We start from the raw sequence: 23,148 nt of genomic DNA, 5'->3' as shown, positions 1-23,148 counted from the left end.
GAGCTAGATGTGATCCAGACATTACAGAGACTATACATGACGTGTACATGATCACGTCTTAATCTTTACCAAGAACTGCTACAGTAAGACAGCGCTCCCCATGTGAGACCCACCACACACTGTACAGAGAATATACAGTACATGAGATCAGTGGAGGAAGGGGAGGACCATCCTGCTCAGTGAATTCCATAAAAATAAAAATAGTTAAACTTTAAAACAGTTATCCTTTTGGATAAAACTATACTAAATATATTCACATGCCACCAAATAATTGATTAAAACGCACTGTTTTGCAATGAAGGTCTACAGTAGCCTCAACAGCACTCTGTAGGGTAGCACCATGGTGTAGGTGGGGGACAGCTAGTTTCTGTCCTCCTCTTGGTACATTGACTTCAATACAAAACCTAGGAGGCTCATGCTTCTCACCCCCTTCCATAGACTTACACAGTTATTATGACAACTTCCAGAGGACATTCCCAACCTATCAGAGCTCTTGCAGCATGAACTGACATGTTGTCCACCCAATCAAAGGATCAGAGAAGTAATCTAGTACTGAAAGCATAAGCTACTACAGCTAGCTAGCACTGCAGTGTATAACATGTGGTGAGGCACATTCCAAGATGGCGTAGTAGTGCAGTTGTGTTTTTATCGTATGTCTGTAAATAGCCTGTAAATACCCTATTTTTCGTACATATTTCCCTATCAGACTTTTCATCCTTCTACAAGATATACTTTCCTGCAACCCGCCTCACTCAATGTGGAACGGATTCTATTATTGACTTACCTTTATCTAGAATCTAGAATCTCCAGTTGAAACTAGCTAGCCAGCTAACTAGCTACTTGCTATTAGCCACAGCTAGCGGTGTTTCACCCAGAACATTGGATTTTTTTTCTGCTGGATTAATTTTAATCACTGGACATTGATCACCGGATATTCGGCCAGTCTGCACAGCGCGTTATCGACCCAGAACATATCAGTTTTTCCGCCGGAATCACTGGACCTTTAACTCCGGATTCATCGCTACCAGCTAGCTACAACAAAACGGACGCTGTGGTCTGGCTAATCATCCTGAGCTAGGCCCATCTCCCGGCTATCTACCTCTCTGTCAACCGGACGGGACCACCTAGTGTTGACACGGAGCCCCGCCGATCCTACACGACTGGTCTGCCGACAAAATCGTCTGATGTGGTTACGACGTTAACCACGAAGATTCCATCCATCTGCTAGCCCTGGCCCGCTAGCACACGCTAGCCGTGGCCTCTTACTCACTAGTGCTTCACCACCGGACCTTATGATAACTCAGCTATACAGCTGATATCTGCTGGACTGTTCCTTTTTACGGTACTACATCCTGTTTATGTTTAGCCTCAGCCCAAACATGGTTAGTTTATTGTTGTTTCGGTTATTTCTAATTGTACTATATCACTGTAGACCCCCCAGCCTAGATAAACCTGCCTTAGATAGCTCCTTTGCCCCTCCCCCTATACACGCGGAGACCGACTCAATTGATGCCTCCAGCGATGCTATCTCTTTCATTGTTACCCAACGCTTAGGTTTACCTCCACTTTAATCATATCCTTCCATATCCTTGTCTGTACATAATGCCCTGAATCTTTTTCTATAACACCCGGAAATCTGCCCCCTTTATTCTATGTACCCAACGCACTAGAAGACCAGTTCTTAAAGCCTTTAGCCGTATCCTTATTCTAGTCCTCCTCTGTTCCTCTGGTGATGTAGAGGCTAACCCAGGCCCTGCAGCCCTCAGTATCACTCCTACTCCCCAGGCGCTATCATTTGATGACTTCTGTAATCGCAAAAGTCTTGGTTTCTTGCACATAAATATCAGAAGTCTACTTCCTAAGTTTGAGTTATTCACTGCGTTAGCACACTCTGCCAACCCTGATGTTCTAGCAGTGTCTGAATCCTGGCTCAGGAAGGCCACCAAAAATTCTGAAATTTCCATCCCCAACTATAACATTTTCCGTCTAGATAGAACTGCCAAAGGGGGTGGAGTTGCAATCTACTGTAGAGATAGCCTGCAGAGCTCTATCATACTATCCAGGTCTTTGCCCAAACAGTTTGAGCTTCTACTTCTAAAAATCCACCTTTCCAGAAATAAGTCTCTCACTGTTGCCGCTTGCTACAGACCCCCCTCAGCCCCCAGCTGTGCCCTGGACACCATATGTGAATTGATTGCCCCCCATTTATCCTCAGAGTTTGTACTACTTGGTGACCTAAATTGGGATATGCTTAATACCCCAGCCATCCTACAATCCAAGCTAGATGCCCTCAACCTCACGCAAATGATCAACGAACCTACCAGGTACAACCCTAAATCCGTAAACATGGGTACCCTCATAGATATCATCCTGACTAACATACCCTCTAAATACACCTCAGCTGTCTTCAACCAGGATCTCAGCGATCACTGCCTTATTGCCTGCGTCCGTAACGGGTCCGCGGTCAAACGACCACCCCTCATCACTGTCAAACGCTCCCTAAAACACTTTAGCGAGGAGGCCTTCCTAATTGACCTGGCCCAGGTATCCTGGATGGATATAGATCTCATTCCGTCAGTAGAGGATGCCTGGTTGTTCCTTAAAAGTAATTTCCTCTCAATCTTAAATAAACATGCCCCATTCAAAAAATACAGAACTAAGAACCGATATAGCCCCTGGTTCTCCTCAGACTTGACTGCCCTTGACCAGCACAAAAACATCCTGTGGCGTACAGCATTAGCATCAAATAGCCCCCGCGATATGCAACTTTTCAGGGAAGTTAGGAACCAATATACACAAGCAGTCAGGAAAGCAAAGGCTAACTTTTTCAAACAGAAATTTGCATCCTGTAGCACTAACTCCAAAAAGTTTTGGGACACTGTAAAGTCCATGGAGAATAAGAGCACTTCCTCCCAGCTGCCCACTGCACTGAGGCTAGGAAACACTATCACCACCGATAAATCTACAATAATCGAGAATTTCAATAAGCATTTTGCTACAGCTGGCCATGCTTTCCATCTGGCTACCACTAACCCGGCCACCAACTCTGCACCCTCTGCTGCAACTTGCCCATGCCCCCCCCCCGCTTCTCCTTCACACAAATTCAGACAGCTGATGTTTTGAAAGCGCTGCAAAATCTGGACCCCTACAAATCAGCTGGGCTAGACAATCTGGACCCTTTCTTTCTAAAACTAGCCGCCGAAATTGTCGCAACCCCTATTACTAGTCTGTTCAAACTCTCTTTCATAACGTCTGAGATCCCCAGAGATTGGAAAGCTGCCGCGGTCATCCCCCTCTTCAAAGGGGGTGACACTCTAGATCCAAACTGCTACAGACCTATATCCATCCTGCCCTGCCTTTCGAAAGTATTCGAAAGCCAAGTTAACAAACAGATCATCGACCATTTCGAATACCACCGTACCTTCTCCGCTATGCAATCCGGTTTCCGAGCTGGTCACGGGTGCACTTCAGCCACGCTCAAGGTCCTAAACGATATTATAACCGCGATTGATAATAGACAGTACTGTGCAGCCGTCTTCATCGACCTGGCCAAGGCTTTCGACTCTGTCAACCACTGCATTCTTATTGGCAGACTAAATAGCCTTGGTTTCTCAAATGACTGCCTCGCCTGGTTCACCAACTACTTCTCAGATAGAGTTCAGTGTGTCAAATCGGAGGGCCTGTTGTCTGGACCTATGGCAGTCTCTATGGGGGTGCCACAGGGTTCAATTCTTGGGCCGACACTTTTCTCCGTGTATATCAATGATGTCGCTCTTGCTGCTGGTGACTCTCAGATCCACCTCTACGCAGACGACACCATTTTGTATACATCTGGCCCTTCATTGGACACTGTGTTAACAAACCTCCAAACGAGCTTCAATGCCATACAACAATCCTTCAGTAGCCTCCAACTGCTCTTAAACACTAGTAAAACTAAATGCATGCTTTTCAATCGAACGCTGCTGGCACCCGCCCACCCGACTAGAATCACCACTCTCGACGGGTCTGACCTAGAGTATGTGGACAACTACAAATACCTAGGTGTCTGGTTAGACTGTAAACTCAACTTCCAGACTCACATAAAGAATCTCCAATCCAAAGTTAAATCTAGAATCGGCTTCCTATTTCGCAACAAAGCCTCCTTCACTCATGCTGCCAAACATGCCCTCGTAAAACTGACTATCCTACCGATCCTTGACTTCGGCGATGTCATTTACAAAATAGCCTCCAACACTCTACTCAGCAAATTGGATGTAGTCTATCACAGTGCCATCCGTTTTGTCTCCAAAGCCCCATCCCCATACACTACCCACCACTGTGACCTGTACGCTCTTGTTGGCTGGTCCTCACTACATGTTCGTCGTCAAACCCACTGGCTCCAGGCCATCTATAAATCACTGCTAGGCAAATCCCCGCCTTATCTTAGCTCATTGGTCACCATAGCAGCACCCACCCGTAGTCTGCGCTCCAGCAGGTATATCTCACTGGTCATTCCCAAAGCCAACACCTCCTTTGGCCGCCATTCCTTCCAGTTCTCTGCTGCCAATGACTGGAACGAATTGCAAAAATCTCTGAAGCTGGAGACTCTTATCTCCCTCAATAACTTTAAGCATCAGTTGTCAGAGCACCTTACCGATCACTGCACCTGTACACAGCCCATCTGAAATTAGCCCACCCAACTACCTCATCCCTATATTGTTATTTATTTTGCTCTTTTGCACCCCAGTATCTCTATTTGCACATAATCTCTTGCACATCTAGCATTCCAGTGTTAATACTATTGTAATTATTCTGCACTATAGCCTATTTATTGCCTTACCTCCATAACTTGCTACATTTGCACACACTGTATATATATTTTCTGTTGTATTTCTGACTTTATGTTTTTTACCCCATATGTAACTCTGTGTTGTTTTTATTGCACTACTTTGCTTTATCTTGGCCAGGTCGCAGTTGTAAATGAGAACCTGTTCTCAACTGGCTTACCTGGTTAAATAAAGGTGAAATAAAAAATAATAAAAAGTAGTTGACTCAAAGAGAGAGAAAGACAATAGTTGAACAGTTTTGAAAAAATGCATTTCCTTAAAAATGAAGGAGAAGCAAGAGAGAGAGAGAGAGAGAGAGAGAGAGAGAGATTGCTATATTTAGTTGTATTTTTTTTTTTTTACTTTCACTTAGCTAGCAAATGCAGCTAGCTAGTTTAGCCTACTCAAACACCCAGCTCAAACAAAGAGGGATGCTATGTTAGCTAACTGGCTATGGCTATCCAAAACTGGAACTTTTCCAAATCAAGGTTAGCTTTTGGTTTTATTCATTTATTGCCCCTGCCGGTGTAACTGCTAAACTGCTTGCTAACTGTACACTGTACTGCATGATTGTAGTGGGTTTACTAACGCGTTAGTTCTAGTAGCTATGTTGACTGACATTAGCTAATATGGTGACAACAATGTAGGCTGCGGTTAGCGGTCATGATATGAAGGTTTGGCTTAGAAAGTTTTTATTGCCTGGTCGCAGACAGCTGATGTGTTATGCACTGAAGCCCACAAGCGAAGGGAAAAGGTGACAGGAGGACAGTGTGTAAATGCGAGAAGGAATTAACATGAAAGTGATCATGCTGTTTGTATGTGGCTGCTATGAAAGTGAACTATTCTGTTAAAAAACCTTTCTTAAGTGGAAGCAAACGGAACGAAACGGGGATAAACATACCTGAATTTGTCCAATAGAAAATCTTGTTTGCAACTGTTGGACTAAAGATTACACCCTAGATCAGCTAGATGCAGGCAAGTGTGCAAGGCGGTATTGAATGTGCCACTGTCTGTCACCTTGATTACTCAAATGTTTATCTTGACCTATACACCTACGTTGTAAACTTCATTCATAGGCTAGGTTGTAGCAACTTCATGATGGGTATAGGTAAAATGTGAGTTTCATGTAGTAGCCTAAACCTATCAATGTTACATTGAGCTGTGTGAATGGAATATGAATGACAGTCATCCAATATGCTGTAATAGAAACAAGGCCATGCTCATAAAATAAATGATCGTCCTTCCTCATCTTAAACGGCACCGACCGCCATTGCATGACATATACAGTACCAGTCAAAAGTTTGGACACACCTACTCATTCAAGGGTTTTTCTTTATTTTTACTATTGTAGTAACCAAAAAAGTGTTAAACAAATCAAAATCTAGTTTATATTTGAGATTCTTCAAAGTAGCCACCATTTGCCTTGTGTCACGATCGTCGTAATGATTGGACCAAGGCGCAGCGTGAAATGCGTACATCTTTTATTGAGTACTTACACACAGCAACAAAACAACAAAACGAAACGTGAAGTCCTCGGTCATAAACACAAACCTACACGGAACAAGATCCCACAAATGACAAGTGCACAAAAGGCTGCCTAAGTATGGTACCCAATCAGAGACAACGAGCCACAGCTGTCTCTAATTGGGAACCACCCCGGCCAACATAGAAACACATAAACTAGAACAAGAACATAGAAAACGAAACATAAAACTACACGTCGAAACTAACACCCTGGCTCAACATATAAGAGTCCCTAGAGCCAGGGCGTGACACCTTGATGACAGCTTTGCACACTCTTGGCATTCTCTCAACCAGATTCATGAGGTAGTCACCTGGAATGCATTTCAATTAATAGGTGTGCCTTTTAAAAGTTAATTTGTGGAATTTATTTCCTTCTTAATGCGTTTGAGCCAATCAGTTTTGTTGTGACAAGGTAGGGGTGGGGTATATAGAAGATAGCCCTATATGGTAAAAGACCAAGTCCATATTATGGCAAGAACAGCTCAAATAATCAAAGAGAAATGACATTACTTTAAGACATGAAGGTCAGTCAATACAGAAAATGTGTGCAGTCGCAAAAACCATCAAGCGCTATGATGAAACTGGCTCTCATGAGGACTGCCACAGGAAAGGAAGACCATTAGAGTTACCAGCCTCAGAAATTGCAGCCCAAATAAGTACTTCACAGAGTTCAAGTAACAGACACATCTCAACATCAACTGTTCAGAGGAGACTGCGTGAATCATGCTTTCATGGTTGAATTGCTGCAAAGAAACCACTACTAAAGGACAACAATAAGAAGAAGAGACTTACTTGGACCAAGAAACACGAGCAATGGACATTAGATCGGTGGAAATTTGTCCTTTGGTCTGGAGTCCAAATTGGAGAGTTTTGGTTCCAACCGCTGTGGCGGTTAATAAAAAAGTTGTCAGATGACGCAGATGCTAAGCTACAGGACTGTTTTGCTAGCACAGACTGGAAAATGTTCCGGGATTCTTCAGATAGCATTGAGGAGTACACCACATCAGTCACTGGCTTCATCAATAAGTGCATCGATGAAGTCATCCCCACAGTGACCGTACGTACATACCCCAACCAGAAGCCATGGATTACAGGCAACATCCACACTGAGCTAAAGGGTAGAGCTGCCGCTTTCAAGGAGCAGGACTCTAACCCGGACGCTTATCCCGCTATGCCCTCCAACGAACCATCAAACAGGCAAAGAGTCAATACAGGATTAAGATTGAATCGTACTCCATCGTCGGATGTGGCAGGGCTTGAAAACGGCCAGACGGATTACCAGGACGTGTACTCCGAGCATGTGCTGACCAACTGGCAAGTGTCTTCACCAACATTTTCAACATGTCCCTGACTGAGTCTGTAATATTAACATGTTTCAAGCAGACCACCATAGTCCCCGTGCCCAAGGACACTAAGATAACATGCCTAAATGACTACCGACCCGTATAACTGACGTCTGTAGCCATGAAGTGCTTTGAAAGAATGGTCATGGCTCACATCAACACCATTATCCCAGAAACCCTAGACCCACTCCAATTTGCATACCGCCCCAACAGATTCACAGATGATGCGATCTCTATTACACTCCACACTTCCCTTTACCACCTGGACAAGAGGAACACCTACGTGAGAATGCTATTCATTGACTACCGCTCAGCGTTCAACACCATAGTGCCCTCAAAGCTCATCACTAAGCTAAGGATCCTGGGACTAAACACCTCCCTCTGCAACTGGATCCTGGACTTTCCGACGGGCCGTCCCCAGGTGGTAAGGGTAGGTAACAACACATCTGCCACGCTGATCCTCAACACGGGGGCCCCTCAGGGGTGCGTGCTCAGTCCCCTCCTGTACTCCCTGTTCACCCATGACTGCATAGCCAGGCACGACTCCAATACCATCATTAAGTTTGCCGACGACACAACAGTGGTAGGCCTGATCACCGACAACGTTGAGACAGCCTATAGGGAGGAGGTCAGAGACCTGGCCGTGTGGTGCCAGGATAACAACCTCTCCCGCAACGTGACCAAGACAAAGGAGATGATTGTGGACTACAGGGAAAAAAAGAGGACTGAGCACGCCCCCATTCTCATCGACGGGGCTGTATTGGAACAGGTTGAGAGCTTCAAGTTCCTTGGTGTCCACATCACCAATGAACTATCATGGTCCAAACACACCAAGACAGTCGTGAAGCGGGCACGACAAAGCCTATTCTCCCTCAGGAGACTGAAAAGATTTGGCAAGGGTTCTCAGATCCTCAAAAAGTTATACAGCTGCACCATCGAGAGCCTCCTGACTGGTTGCATCACCGCCTGGTATGGCAACTGCTCAGCCTCTGACCGCAAGGCACTACAGAGGGTAGTGCGTACGGCCCAGTACATCACTGGGGCCAAGCTTCCTGCCATCCAGGACCTCTATACCAGGCGGTGTCAGAGGAAGGCCCTCAAAATTGTCAAAGACACCTTAGTCATAGACTGTTCTCTCTGCTACCGCACGGCAAGCGGTACCGGAGCGCCAAGTCTAGGTCCAAAAGGCTTCTCAACAGCTTCTACCCCCAAGCCATAAGACTCCTGAACAGCTAATCATGGCTACCCAGACTATTTGCACTGCCCCCCCACCCCCACCCCATCTTTTTACGCTGCTGCTACTCTGTTAATTATTTATGCATAGTCACTTTAACTCTACCCACATGTACATATTACCTCAACTACCTCAACTAGCCGGTGCCCCCGCACATTGACTCTGCACCAATACCCCCCTGTATATAGCCTCCCTACTGTTATTTTATTTTACTTCTGCTCTTTTTTTCTCAACACTTTTTTGTTGTTGTTGTTTTATTTTACTTTTTTATTAAAAACTAAATGCATTGTTGGTTAAGGGCTGTAAGTAAGCATTTCACGGTAATGTCTACACCTGTTGTATTCGGCGCATGTGGCAAATAAAATTTGATTTGATTTGATTTGTGAGACGCAGTGTAGGTGAACGGATGATCTCCGCATGTGTAGTTCCCACCGTGAAGCATGGGGAAGGAGGTGTGATGGTGTGGGGGTGCTTTGCTGGTGACACTGTCTGTGATTTATTTAGAATTCAAGGCACACTTAACCAGCATAGCTAACACAGCATTCTGCAGCGACACGCCATCCCATCTGGTTTGGGCTTAGTGGGACTATCATTTGGTTTTCAACAGGACAATGACCTAACACACCTCCAGGCTGTGTAAGGGCTATTTGACCAAGAAGGAGAGTGATGGAGTGCTGCATCAGATGACCTGGCCTCCACAATCCCCCGACCTCAACCCAATTGAGATGGTTTGGAATGAGTTGGACCACAGAGTGAAGGAAAAGCAGCCAACAAGTGCCCAGCATATATGGGAACTTCTTCAAGACTGTTGGAAAAGTATTCCAGGTGAAGCTGGTTGAGAGAATGCCAAGAGTGTGCAAAGCTGTCATCAAGGCAAAGGGTGGCTACTTTGAAGAATCTTAAATATAAAATATATTTAGATTTTTTGGTTACTACATGATTCCATATGTGTTATTTCATAGTTTTGATGTCTTCACTATTATTCTACAATGTAGAAAGTAGTAAAAATAAAGAAAAACCCTTGAATGAGTAGGTGTGTCCAAACTTTTGACTGGTAGTGTACATGACCATGTACAGGCAACATCTTCCTCATCCCAAAGCTTTTGTAAACTTCTTGCATTAAATGTCAACTTACCAATCTGATCAGAATGGCTTCATGCCATTTTCATATTAACATTTACCTAGCTTATCTGCTATCTTATGAAACCTTATCTGCTTACATAGTAAATAATTATCAATAATTATCAAACATCTCAAATCCCTTTCACGTTTTGTGGTTATGCTTTCTTTGAATTCACTATTCAATATGAATTCTTGTGAAATGATTGAATCGTGATAACATTTGCATATTTTGTAACCATTTCATAAGCGTAAGTTATGCACTCCAGGCTGGGTGTTGTTATCAGGGACCAATCACACATCTCCTGGGTTAGTCATGTAACCTACAACCTGGTGCCTCTTCACACCCTCAGATCAGTGTGATTATTCTCTGCCTGCCTGCCCTGTGCTGCATTACTGCTTACATAACACTGGATCATCCATGCCTTAGATTGTATCCCACTATCTGAGGCACAACAACCATATACAGCCATACACTGCACTGTATTTCATTATTAGCACAGGGATAATATATTTATAGACATAACCTCATGATTCAGATCCTTACGTATTATTCATTTATTTATTCTACAGAGTCATATTGAGTGAACTCAGCGTTGGGACAGCTTTACAGTGTGGATGGATCAGACTTATAAACATTGGGGGGGGTGTAGGCTATGCTAAGCACGCAGGGAGAAACAGAGTGCTGTAAAACCAGTGACAGTGACGGATGATGAGCCCTTTGGAAGAGGAGTTTAGGCAGTGCTATAGAACAGTGGCACTCTCTCACTCCCACCTCCTCCTGTCTATTTATCAACTCGAGTCTCTGACTCTCGTCACCTTCCCTCTATCTATCTCTCTCTCCTTTTTCTTTGAATTGCATCACCCCTTCCTCTATGTTTCTATTATCTCCTGCTCTACCTTCATCCTCTTCCTCTCTGTTTGACTTTAAATTCTCTCTCCGTGGCCTAGGGTGGTCTAGCGGTGATGCCTCAGCCTCCGGCACACATCTACAGTGTCGGCATAGGTTCCAATCCGGCCTACTGACCTTTGACCCAACCTCTCTCTACCTTTCCCCACTGTCATAATCTCTGTCTATCTATTCAATAAAGTATTTATCTCTCTCCTTCTCCAGGCGTGCTGTTCCTGCAGTTTGGGGATGAGACGCGGCGGGTGCACATCACCCACGAGCTGAGCAGCCTGGACACGCTGCACGCCCTCATCGTGCACATGTTCCCCCAGAAGCTGACGGCGGGGATGCTCAAGTCCCCCAACACGGCCATCCTGATCAAGGACGAGGCGCGCAATGTCTTCTACGAGTTGGAGGACATCCGGGATATCCAGGACCGCAGCATCATCAAGATCTACCGCAAGGAGCCCATCTACGCCTCCTACCCAGCCACACACCTGGTCAACGGGGACCTGAGGGTGAGACAGGGAGGGGAGAGAAGGGTGAGGGAGGAGAGAAGGGTGCTGAGGAAGGGGAGGGGAGGGGGGGTGGAGCTGGGATGGGGGTCTGATAGGGGGATAGGTGGATGGAGGGCTCATTATTCTACTATAAATGCTGATACTATCACATTACTGTTGGGCTTTAACCTTTGAAGGTGCAACAGCCCTTTTGTGTTTATGTTGCAACAGTAAATTTGACAGGTTGTGGAGGCGTATGGGTTATTTCTCCAGATATTCCCGCTGGGCAGTACTTTTATCTTCAAGAGTACCATTTGCTGCCTGGACACTAAAGAACAATGTTGCCCAGGGAGATGAACTTGTTTCACCCCCTCTGCATGTCTCTGCTTTGGTTGAGTTCAAGGTACCTTGAAGTTGTTCTGTTTTCAGTCCCTATCATCTGTATATTCACAATACATTGAGGATGAATCAGCCATTACCTATGCAAGTAATTAGAGTGTGTGTGTGGGTGGCTGTGTCTCTGTCTCTGTCTGTGTCTGTGCGTATGAGTGTGTTTTCGTGTGTGTGTGTGTGTTTGTGTGTGTGCGTGCAGGCATACTAAAATCTAAAAAGTGTGTATGGAGGAACAAAATATCCCAGATGGACTGAACTAGATTAAAGAGAGTTCTTATTTCCAGAAGGGTAGATGATGTGGTAAAGCCAGGCCTTTGAAGAACATTAAAGTTGCTGGCTCTTTGCTGGCTCTTTGTTCTATGACAGTGTGTGTGTGAACTGCACACCCCCTTCTAGTTCAGTGCTGTACTTGGGACTGCCCTGCATGTTAACTAACATCTTGACATTGAACTGCTCCCGGGTGTATATTTTTGGGTTTGTATAGCTGGTTTTAACTCTTTGTAATCCAATGTAATGCCAATGGGTTTAGTTGGGTTGGTTAAATGGAGCTCAGTGGTTCTCCTAGATGAGTGGAAGGAGAAGAAAGAAACAGTGCGACAATAAGGCTGGACTGGGCCCCTCTCTTAAGCTCTTTCACTTTCAGCCTCAGTTATTACACTGTAAGGTGACAGTCAATACATGTAGGTATTCCCATATCCTATAAGCCTTACTGTACTCTTGGATAGAGTCATTACTATAGACTTGAATAACACGTGTTGATTGTGTGGTGGTATTTGATGTGGGCTTGTATAAAGATGCTATGATTGCATTGATGAGCCCAGGCTGCCACAGACTGTCCAATGTCAGTCTGATCTCCTATCCTCTGATTGTCAGTCTGGCACAAAGGGGGAGCACAGCCTTTTCATCCACTGGTATCCATGGTAACCTACCCTCCACCCCTGCCCCTGTTGTCGTTTCAGAGGGATCTGGTGTATACGTCCCGAGAGTCCTCCCCCACCCGCCGCCTCAACACCCTGCCCTCCTCCTCCGCCTCGCCCCCCTCCGGTACCCCATCCCGCTCTCGTCTGTCCTACAGTGGGGGGCGGCCTCCCTCCTTTGCCGGGCCGGGTAGTCACCCCCAGCACCAACAACACTCCCAGCACCAGCAGCACCCCCAGCAGCACCAGCCCCAGCACTCCCACCACCCTGGGGCTGGCTCCCACCACGGGGGCCCCAATGCCGGCCTGTCCTCCTCCCCTAGCGCCATCCTGGAGCGTCGCGACGTCAAGCCCGACGAGGAGGTGTCTGGGAAGAACATGATGCTGGTGAAGAACGAGGGGTTGTACGCTGACCCCTACAGCCTGGTACATGAGGGCCGCCTCAGCATCGCCTCTACACAGTCACTGGCTGCCATCGGAGACCCCTTCGGCTTCCCCGTGTCTGGTGGGCTGTACCGCCGCGGCTCTGTGCGCTCCCTCAGCACCTACTCTGCTGCCGCCCTGCAGGGGGAGCTGGAGGACGCCCTGTACAAGCCTGGAGGTCCCGTCTACTCCGACTCCTACTCCTCAGCCACACTGGGCATGGGCTTCCGCATGCCCCCATCCTCCCCACAGAAAATCCCTGATATGCAGCTGAGGGACAGGGGGGACTCGTACTCCAGCTCTCCCAACCGAGCCTCCCCGGTCAGGCAGACCTTCCGCAAGGACTCAGCCTCCTCTTCCATGTTTGTGGAGAGCCCCAAGTCCAGGCCCAGTTCCAGCTCTGACCCTTTGGCCCTGCAGGCCGGGCCGGGAGGGGACGGGAGTAGGTTTGCGCCCGGGTACAGCTCCCCACTCCCTGGAGAAACTTCTGAGTCCAAGTGAGTGTGTGTGTGTGTGGTTTGAGATTTCATGCTTCCCCTATACAGTATGTGTTTCACTAGGTGTTTTCTAGTGTATACTAGTATGTTGTGACGTTACTGTGTGACGTGTGGGCGCATGAGCTTGCATGATTGTTTGTGTGAGTGAACCTAACTGACCAGTGTGTGTTAACCTGCTGGCTTTCTCCAGGGATCGTATGGAGCGTCTGGACCGTATGGAGGCCATGGAGAAACAGATAGCCAGTCTGACAGGCCTGGTTCAGAGTGTACTGACCAAAGCACCCGACAGTGACAGCACGTAAGACCCCCAAACACACAGAGCCATTCATAGAAGTATATACCACTACAGCAGTAGCAACATGACAGGAAGAGCACAGAAATACATGACTGGTCTCAAGATATTGTTGTTTCATAGACCAGAATATGTACAAGTACATTATTGAAGTATAGTAGTACTATACATGAGTATAGTACAGCTGTTGGCATTATTGGCTGGTAATAATGACCTTGCCCTGTGTACACTATAAAGCACTGTATGTCCTGTAGTATAAGTACATACTGTAGTACATGAGTATAGTACAGGTGTTGGCATTAGCACTGTAATTGCCTTGCCCTGTGGCCCTGGTTGATCCTCAGATGCGGCCTACTGCGTCTCTGCATGATGGCGGGCTGCCCTCCGGACCAGGGCTCGGAGTTCTCACGGCCCTTCCCTTTCTCTTCCAGCGAGAAGACCGAATCCAACAGCGACGGCTCCGCCACTGGAAGTGAGTACTACTAGTTTGATCCGTAGTCAGACTGAGTCCAGTCCTGCTAACCATTTACAATAGTTCAGGTTGAGCTTAGTTCTCGTCTCCATTTACCCATTGGACCAGGCATAGACCAGTTATTTTAATGATAAGATGGCTACTGGTCTTTAAACCTCAACAGACATAGAATGACATCTCCCTCAACTCGCAACCTAAATGCAAACTTACCCATCCCTCTCTCCCTGCTTCCTCTAATATCTCCCTCTTTACTCTCACATTCCCTCCCCTTTCTTCTTCTGTTTTATTTCTCTTTTTTCTCACTCCCTCTCTCTCTCCATATCTCTTTCCTCCACTGTTCCTAATGCTTCCGTTTAGCATGAGTGTGTCTACAGAGACTTGCTGTTCAATGGCCAGACCATCAAAGGGCCAGCGAAAGGACACATCTGCCTTTGATGCCTCTCCTTGGCATGAAATAACACCAGAAAAAAAAGCAATAGTCGATAGAGGAAGTGTCCAGGGGCCCTCATTTGCCTCTGGCAAATTAAACCTTGAACATTTCTCCCAATTTTCCTCCACTCTCTCTTCTCTCTCTCCCTCATTTATCTTTGGTAACTGGCTCACTGCTTCTGTATTACAGCTGGACGGCTGAAGCGGAAAGTTTCACTCTTCTCCTTCTCTCCTTTTCTCTTCTATCTCTCCTCTCATCTCTCTGCCCCTGTGTGGGTGTCTGTGGTGTTGTCACAGCTCCGGTGGTGGTGGTGGTGTGTCTCTTCTCTTATGTACCCTTTGGTTGGTTATCTAGAGGTCAGGTCTGTTTATTCTACACCCTGTCCCCAACTCCTCTCTAACCCCCCCTCCTGTCTCTGGTCCTGTCTTGTTGCTCCTTTACTCCTTTTGGATCTGTCTGGATGTTAAAACATCTGCGATTCAGAAGAATGTTCTCCTCCCACCATCAACAGGCTCTCCCTGTTCGTTTTCAGTCTACCTCTGTCCAGGAACTGAGCTGGGATCCTTTACCTGTGCTCCCAAGACAGCGTGTAGAAGTGTGGAAGTGTGTGTGTGCGTGCGTGCATGTATCTGCTGTTGTGTGTGTGTGTGTGCAGACGTCTCTATACATACAGCATTGTAATTAACCCAGTTTCCTCTGGGTTCTGTCCTGTGATTGTCAGCTCTGACGCCGTCGGCCCCGCTGGCTCTGATGCCCCCCCCTCCCTCCGGAGACACCCAGGTCACCACCGTCACCCGGCTGCAGATGCAGCTCCACCTCCACGACCTGCAGCAGAACGCCACCGACCTGCGCAAACAACTCTCTCAGCTCCGCAAGATGCAGGTGAGAACAACTGGGCCTACTCTCAATGCATCTATTAGCATGGCTGTTTACACAAACACACACGCATGCAGGCAAATAGGCACGTGTGTGATGAGGTGGTGTTGAAGGAGTCAGGCGCAGGAGGGTAAATCACAGAATAACAGGCTTTAATCCGCAAAATACCGGTTTACGCAGAACTGCGTCAAACACACACCAGGGCACCAAACAGGTGCACTGGAAAATACAAGGCACACTGGAAAAATCTCCCGTCAAACAAAATACACGAGCTCCACCGAGCTTCACTAACCTTCACAATAAACAATCACCCACAAGGACAAGGGGGTAGTGGGAACACTTATATACTGATTAGAACCAGGTGTGTGTGATAACGAGACAAGACAATTGTGATGATGATTGGGGTGGCAGTGGTTAGTACTCCGGTGATGACGAACGCCGAAGCCTGCCCGAACAAGCAGGGGAGGCAGCCTCGGCCGAAGTCGTGACAGTACCCATGCCCCCCCATCCCCTCCCCTCTGACCAGTCATCCACCGCAGGAGCCTCGGTCTGGCTCTGGTGCCACGGTGCCAGAACCGGTTGGTAACCTAAAACACATTGGAATGGTGTTAGGTTAGTAGAGGAGTGGCGGAGAGAGTTCTGGGCATATTCTGCCCATGGCAAGAACACCGACCATTCCCCCAGCCGGTCCTGGCACTAGGACCGCAGGAACCTACCCACATCCTGATTTACTCGTTCCACCTGCCCATTTGACTCGGGGTGGAACCCAGAGGTCAGGCTGACCGAAACCCCCAGACGTTCCATGAACACCTTCCAAACCTTGGACGTGAACTGGGGACCTCGGTCGGATACGATATTCTCTGGCACCCCGTAGTGCCGGAAGACGTGAGTTAACAGGGCCTCCGCAGTTTGCAGGGCCGTGGGGAGACCGGGCAGAGGAAGGAGGCGGCAGGACTTGGAGAAGCGGTCCACAACGACCAGGATGGTGGTGTTACCTTGGGAAAGGGGAAGATCAGTCAGAAAATAAATACTAAGATGAGACCATGGTCGTTGTGGAACTGGTAATGGTTGTAGCTTACCCGTTGGGAGGTGCCTAGGTGCCTTACTCTGGGCGCACACCGAGCAGGAGGAGACGTATACCCTCACGTCCTTAGCCAAGGTAGGCCACCAGTACTTTCCGCTCAAGCAGCGTACTGTACAGCCGATACCTGGGTGACCAGAGGAGGGTGACGTGTGTGCCCAGAAGATCAGACGATCACGGATAAGAGCAGGCACGTACCGCAGCCCAGCTGGACACTGCGGTGGAGATGGATCTGTGGTAATGCCTGCTCTATATCCGCGTCCATCGCCCATACTACCGGCGCCACAATGCAGGAGGCTGGGAGTATGGGGGTGTTGTCTCTGGGCCTCTCCTCTGTGTCATACAGCCGTGACAGTGCATCTGCCTTCACGTTCTTCGTACCCGGAATGTATGACAGTGTCAAATCAAACCGGGTGAAGAATAGGGCCCACCTGGCCTGGCGAGGATTCAGCCTCCTCGCTGCCTGGATGTACTCCAGGTTACGGTGGTCCGTCCAGACGAGGAAAGGGTGTCTCGCCCCTTCGAGCCAATGCCTCCACACGGTCAATCTCCCGATCACCAACGTCGTAGTTCTGCTCCGCCAGGCTGAGCTTCTTAGAGAAGAAGGCACAGGGGCGGAGCTTGGGTGGCATACCCGAGCGTTGAGACAGGACAGCTCCTATCCCAATCCCCCTTGTACGCATCCACCTCCACTATGAACGGTAGTGATGAATCGGGGTGGGCCAGTACTGGGGCTGAGGTGAACAGACCCCGCAGTCTCCTGAAGGCCACGTCAGCCTCAGCAGACCAGCGGAGCCGGGATGGGCCACCCTTCAACAGGGATGTAATGGGAGCTGCCACCTTGCCAAAGCCCCGGATAAACCTCCGATAGTAGTTGGCAAAGCCAAGGAAGCGCTGCACCTCCTTAACCGTGGTTGGAGTCGGCCAATTACGCACAGCTGAAATGCGATCTCCATCCATCTCCACACCTGAGGTGGTAATGTGGTATCCAAGGAAGGAGACGGACTGCTGGAAAAACATACACTTTTCTGCCTTAGTATAAAGGTATATACTCCCTGCAGTACCATGGTTACAGGCTGAGGAGAAAAGCTGAGGATGAGTTAGACATGAAAAGAGGAGAGAAGAGAATCGTCCTGTCTATGTGTCTTAACTCTCTGGAGAGAGAGGGGGAAGAGGGGAGTGGAAGTGGTTGCTCTAACACATTAGATCAGTGGGGAAAAGAAATGAAGAAGTGTAGAGGATATGGCGTATGTGATTTAGGGACGGGGCCGTTTAATAGTCTGCCCTGTATGTCTCTTCCTTTAGAGAGACTTTATGAAACATAGCAGTGGACACAGTCAGTGGTCCAGTCCACTTCATGCATTGTTAAGCTCTCCCTAGTGCCCAGATCCATGGCTCATGACTCCTGGGTTTTGTCGTTTTATAGCCTGTGATTTCCTCAACATACTGCAGGTGCTCACAGAGAGGCACAACAGCAGTACCTGCACCAACTCTCTTCTGATTAGGAACTGGGTTTAAGTGGTGGGATATATTGTTTGAGAAAGAATACACTTAGTGTACAAAACATTAAGGACACTTGCTCCTTCCATGACATAGACTGACCAGGTGAATCCAGGTGAAAGCTATGATTCCTTATTGATGTCACCTGTTAAATCCACTTCAATCAGTGTAGATGAAGGGGAGGAGACAGGTTAAAGAAGGATTTTTAAGCCTTGAGACAGTTGAGACATGGATTGTGTATGAGTGCCATTTAGAGGGTGAATGGGCAAAACAAAAGATTGAAGTGCCTTTGAACGGAGTATGGTAGTAGGTGCCAGGCGCACCGCTTTGTGTCAAGAACTGCAAGGCTGCTGGGTTTTTTACGCTCAACAGTTTCCAATGTGTATCAAGAATGGTCCACCACCCAAAGGACATCCAGCCAATTTGACACACCTGTGGGAAGCATTGGAGTCAACATGGGCCAGCATCCCTATGGAACGCTTTCAACACCTTGTAGAGTCCATGCCCCAATGAATTGAGGCTGTTCTGAGGGCAAAAGACACAGATGGAGAGGAGTGAAGTGGTAAATGAAAGCCAAACGCAGCACAGTGGGACTAGAGAGTAGTAATAATCTGTCATTTACCTGTGTGTGAGCCCAAGCATGACTCCTAACCTCTGACCCAACCCGTTGCCCATGGAGACGGCCACAGGCCTGAATAATACATGATGCTCATGAATTATGTAGAGCGAGAGAGAGAAAGGAGAGAAAGGAGAGAAAGGGTGAACGTGGTAGAGGTAGCGTAATGCAGAGAAAGAAACAGAAAGACAATGGAGTACACATGTTTTTATTGTGACTGCTGTGGCTGGATCAGAATAAATGGGGTTTTAATGTACCGCTTCTATTGGGGCAAATCAGAAGTAATGCTGCAGAGCACGTTGTTCATACTGTTGTTCAGTTTGATTCCCTGGAACATAAAAGCAATCCATTATTAATTTCCCTTGCTAAGCAGGTGCTTTCATCTCAGTAGCGCTTGCATTACATACATTATAACAGATTCCATTCATAGTTCTGGATGTGTATTGAAATTTGATTGAGTGCTTTGCTCAAGGACACAGAAGCAGTAGGATTTAGATGTCCTACCAGTGCAATTCTCTAACCGGCAACACTGCTGTTTTCTGCCTGTGTGTTTTTTCTGAGTGAGACACCCACACGCATGCACGTGCACACACAAAAACACACACACACACACACACAGCACCGTGATGGGTTCCATCATCAGCTAATCACATTCTGTTAGCAGGGGAGACAGGTTGGCTCAGACAGCACCGCTGGCGCATCAGAACGTCCGAAAAGCTCTCAAGGACAGAGCAATCTGTGTTAACATAAACACACACACTCTCTCTCTCACACACACACACATACACACACAGAGAGAGAGAGACACACCGTGGAGGTACAAACTCAGGGCAGGGCATCCTCATGCACACATCAGCCCATTACTAGACAGACAAGGCCAAAAAAGAACACACCATATGCAGTCTAGGTCAGGGCAGGACTGTATACAGACAGACACACACCAGTGTTTCCCATGTATTAATTTAGCAGCAACTTTAATATTTGACTTATATCTTTTTGAATAATATAATATTTTAGAACTAGAAATCTCCCCCCCAAAAAATAGGAGTCGTTTTTGCATGGCTGGATTATAGACTGGACACGCAGGGCACATGCCCACGGGCCCCGATTGGGGTCCCATTGATTTTGTTGTAATGTTTGAGCATAAGAACACTGAATCAGCCATGGTAAAATGCGTAGAATTGCAGGAAATTAGCTTTCACACTGCAAAATGTTCTGTCAGCTCCATTGAAAAATGTATAGAATTGCAGGAAAGTTTTTGATCCAGAAAAAAACGTTCTTATTGCTAATAGCACAACTGCCTGATAATATGGTATGCTAATAGCACAACTGACCCCCCCACTCCCCTCCTTCCTTGACCCTTGCCACCACAGCAACAAAAAACATCTAGGGGAAACACTGCACAAACTCACACGTTCGAGTCGTTAATCATTGACGGCTATCCTGAAAATCCTGTGTCTGAGATAGCAGTCATTTTTTCCCAGGATGTTGTCACTGTGATTCCTTTGTTATCTTGACCTCTACAAGCTACTTACTGCTCTGGGCAGGACCACCTTAGGTGTGTGATACCAAATTCTGAGGGAGGCCTATTGTATTGCAGCAGATTAATGTGTACCATTAATGATGACCTGTATGACCTCTGTATGACCTCAGACACCTGTAACCTCTATTACCTACACCATTTGGATACACTGATTTCTGCTACAAATCATTCATATCATTCAGACCACTGTTAGCTACACAATATAATCTTGTCTAATCATTCAGTATTGTCTGTCTGTGTGTGTGTGTGTGTGTGTGTGTGTGTGTGTGTGTGTGTGTGTGTGTGTGTGTGTGTGTGTGTGTGTGTGTGTGTGTGTGTGTGTGTGTCTGTGTGTGTGTGTGTGCGTGTGTGTGTGCGTGTGCTTGTGTGCGTGTGTGTGTGTCTGCAGCTCCAGAACCAGGACAGTGTGAAGACGCTGCTGAAAAGAACGGAGAAGGAGCTGAACGTGCGTGTGAGTGACGCTCTGAGGAAACAGGAGGACCCTCTGCAGAGACAGCGCCTCCTGGTGGAAGAGGAGAGACTCAAGTACCTCAACGAGGAGGAGCTTATCATCCAGCAACTCCAGTCAGTACTCACCTGAACATGGAATAATTAATTAAGATTAGTTTATTGAATGACTGGTAAACTGATTGATTGATTAACTGATTTACTGACTGACAAAATCTATTCACATGATTAAAAAAGAAAGAATTAACATCATTAAGATAATTGAGGTTCTAATATGGTCATTTTCTTTAATTTAATTATTCATACCATTTTGATTGGCCGTATGGCTTCAGGCTGATTTATTTGACATCATTAAGTTGGGTTTTCATTAGTAGTTTTGCTTCGTCAGCTTGTGTATGTGTGTGTGTGTGTGTGTTCCACGTTCATGTGTACGTGTGTGTGTCCAGACTGTGTGTATGTCTCTCCATCGCCCTTGTGGTTCTCTCACTTCCTCACACACCACAGTTGTATGGTCATTCACAGTAGAACATTACAGTCTTCATAACATGAACGTTTTCATGTTAACTGTGAAGGTCTTAGGTTAACACGTCTCTCCTGTGTTGTCTGTCCAGTGATCTGGAGAAGTCAGTGGAGGATATCCAGAAGGATTCGGCTGTCAATCACAAGCTGGTGACGGTTCAGGAGCTGGAGGAGAAGGCCTCGCTGCTGAGGAAACTAGGAGAGACACTCACAGAGCTCAAGAGTGAGTCACTCACAGATTCAGTCTGATACACTGATCACTCACAGACACATTGACAGGGTCTGATCACAGGAATCTGCTGAGGGGAGGACGGCTCATAATAATGGCTGGAACGGAGTAAATAGAATGACATCAAACACCTGGAAACCATGGAAACCATGTGTTTGATGTATTTGATACCATTCCACTAATTCCGCTCCAGCCATTACCACGCGCCCGTTCTCCCCAATTAAGATGCCACCAACCTCCTGTGGGTCTGATACACTGATCACTCACAGACACACTGTAGGCACTGACTTGCTGTCAATCACTCTCAGATAGTCAATCACAGACACACATCAGTCTCAAACATCCAGATATCACAATCACCACTCTCAGAAATCAGACTCCCATTGTGACTCCTGAGATGATAATATGTAGCGTCGCCTCTCTCTCCCTGTCCCCCTCCAGACCAGTTCCCCAGTCTGCAGAGTAAGATGCGGGTGGTGTTGAGGGTGGAGGTGGAGGCCGTCAAGTTCCTGAAGGAGGAGCCACACAGACTGGACGCCCTGCTGAAACGCTGCAAGAGCGTCACTGACACACTGACCACCATGCGCAGGTACGACCCAACACACTGACCACTATGCTCAGGTACGACCCAACACACTGACCACCATGCGCAGGTACGACCCAACACACTGACCACTATGCTCAGGTACGACCCAACACACTGACCACCATGCGCAGGTACGACCCAACACACTGACCACTATGCTCAGGTACGACCCAACACACTGACCACCATGCGCAGGTACGACCCAACACACTGACCACCATGTGCAGGTACGACCCAACACACTCACCACCATGTGCAGGTACGACCCAACACAGTGACCACTATGCGCAGGTACGACCCAACATACTGACCACCATGCGCAGGTACGACCCAACACACTGACCAGTGACCACCATGCGCAGGTAGGCTACGGCCCGCCACACACTGACCATCATTGATACATCAACACTGATCCAACATCACAGGTAATTGAACGAAGTGTAACTCAGAGCCTGCATTGTCTAGCCACAGCACAACAGCACTGAACACATAATGGCCGATATACAGACTTTACTGGCATCGCCTGACATTGGCTGTGTTTGTGTGGTCAGGCAAGTGAACGAGGGCGTATGGAAGAAGCAGGAGGACTTCCCCAGGCACAGCAGTGAGGACTTCCGTAAGAGTTCTGACTTTGACATGCCCACCAGCCCCCCTCTCAACCTCAGTGACCTGAGGGGCGGCAGCAGCCTGTCAAACTGGAGCCCCCATTCCAGCCACAGTCATAGTCACAGTCACGGCCATGGGCACAGCAACCCCTCCTCTGGCCCCCACAGGGACAACCACCCCCCTGTGCCTCACAAGGGTCGGGCCCTGGAAGAGCTGGCCAACCGCGCTGCTGCTGATAAGGCTGTGTCTGTGGAGGTTCGACTGGTAAGGAACCCTTCTGTTACTCCATTCCAGTCTGTAGTTTTCCGAG

At 47.4% G+C, this 23,148-nt stretch overlaps 1 protein-coding gene across 1 annotated transcript in view; it reads left to right on the top strand.

Moving 5' to 3' along the window:
- LOC311103886 (SRC kinase signaling inhibitor 1-like) overlaps positions 1–23,148 on the top strand; it is a gene marked incomplete at its 5' end in the record, with an annotated part of 50,723 nt that overhangs the window by 13,802 nt on the left and 13,773 nt on the right. The window contains 9 exons of the mRNA XM_084145517.1: positions 11,140–11,432; positions 12,764–13,641; positions 13,832–13,939; positions 14,278–14,405; positions 15,557–15,717; positions 20,840–21,015; positions 21,510–21,640; positions 22,088–22,235; positions 22,784–23,102. Coding sequence (XP_084001643.1) covers positions 11,140–11,432; positions 12,764–13,641; positions 13,832–13,939; positions 14,278–14,405; positions 15,557–15,717; positions 20,840–21,015; positions 21,510–21,640; positions 22,088–22,235; positions 22,784–23,102 — 2,342 coding nt within the window. The remainder of the gene's footprint in view (positions 1–11,139; positions 11,433–12,763; positions 13,642–13,831; positions 13,940–14,277; positions 14,406–15,556; positions 15,718–20,839; positions 21,016–21,509; positions 21,641–22,087; positions 22,236–22,783; positions 23,103–23,148) is intronic.

The sequence above is a fragment of the Coregonus lavaretus genome, assembly GCF_964263955.1.
Source record: "Coregonus lavaretus genome assembly, chromosome: 28".
In the NCBI taxonomy this organism is placed as follows: domain Eukaryota; kingdom Metazoa; phylum Chordata; class Actinopteri; order Salmoniformes; family Salmonidae; genus Coregonus; species Coregonus lavaretus.
This window is presented reverse-complemented; position numbering and strand designations above follow the sequence as displayed.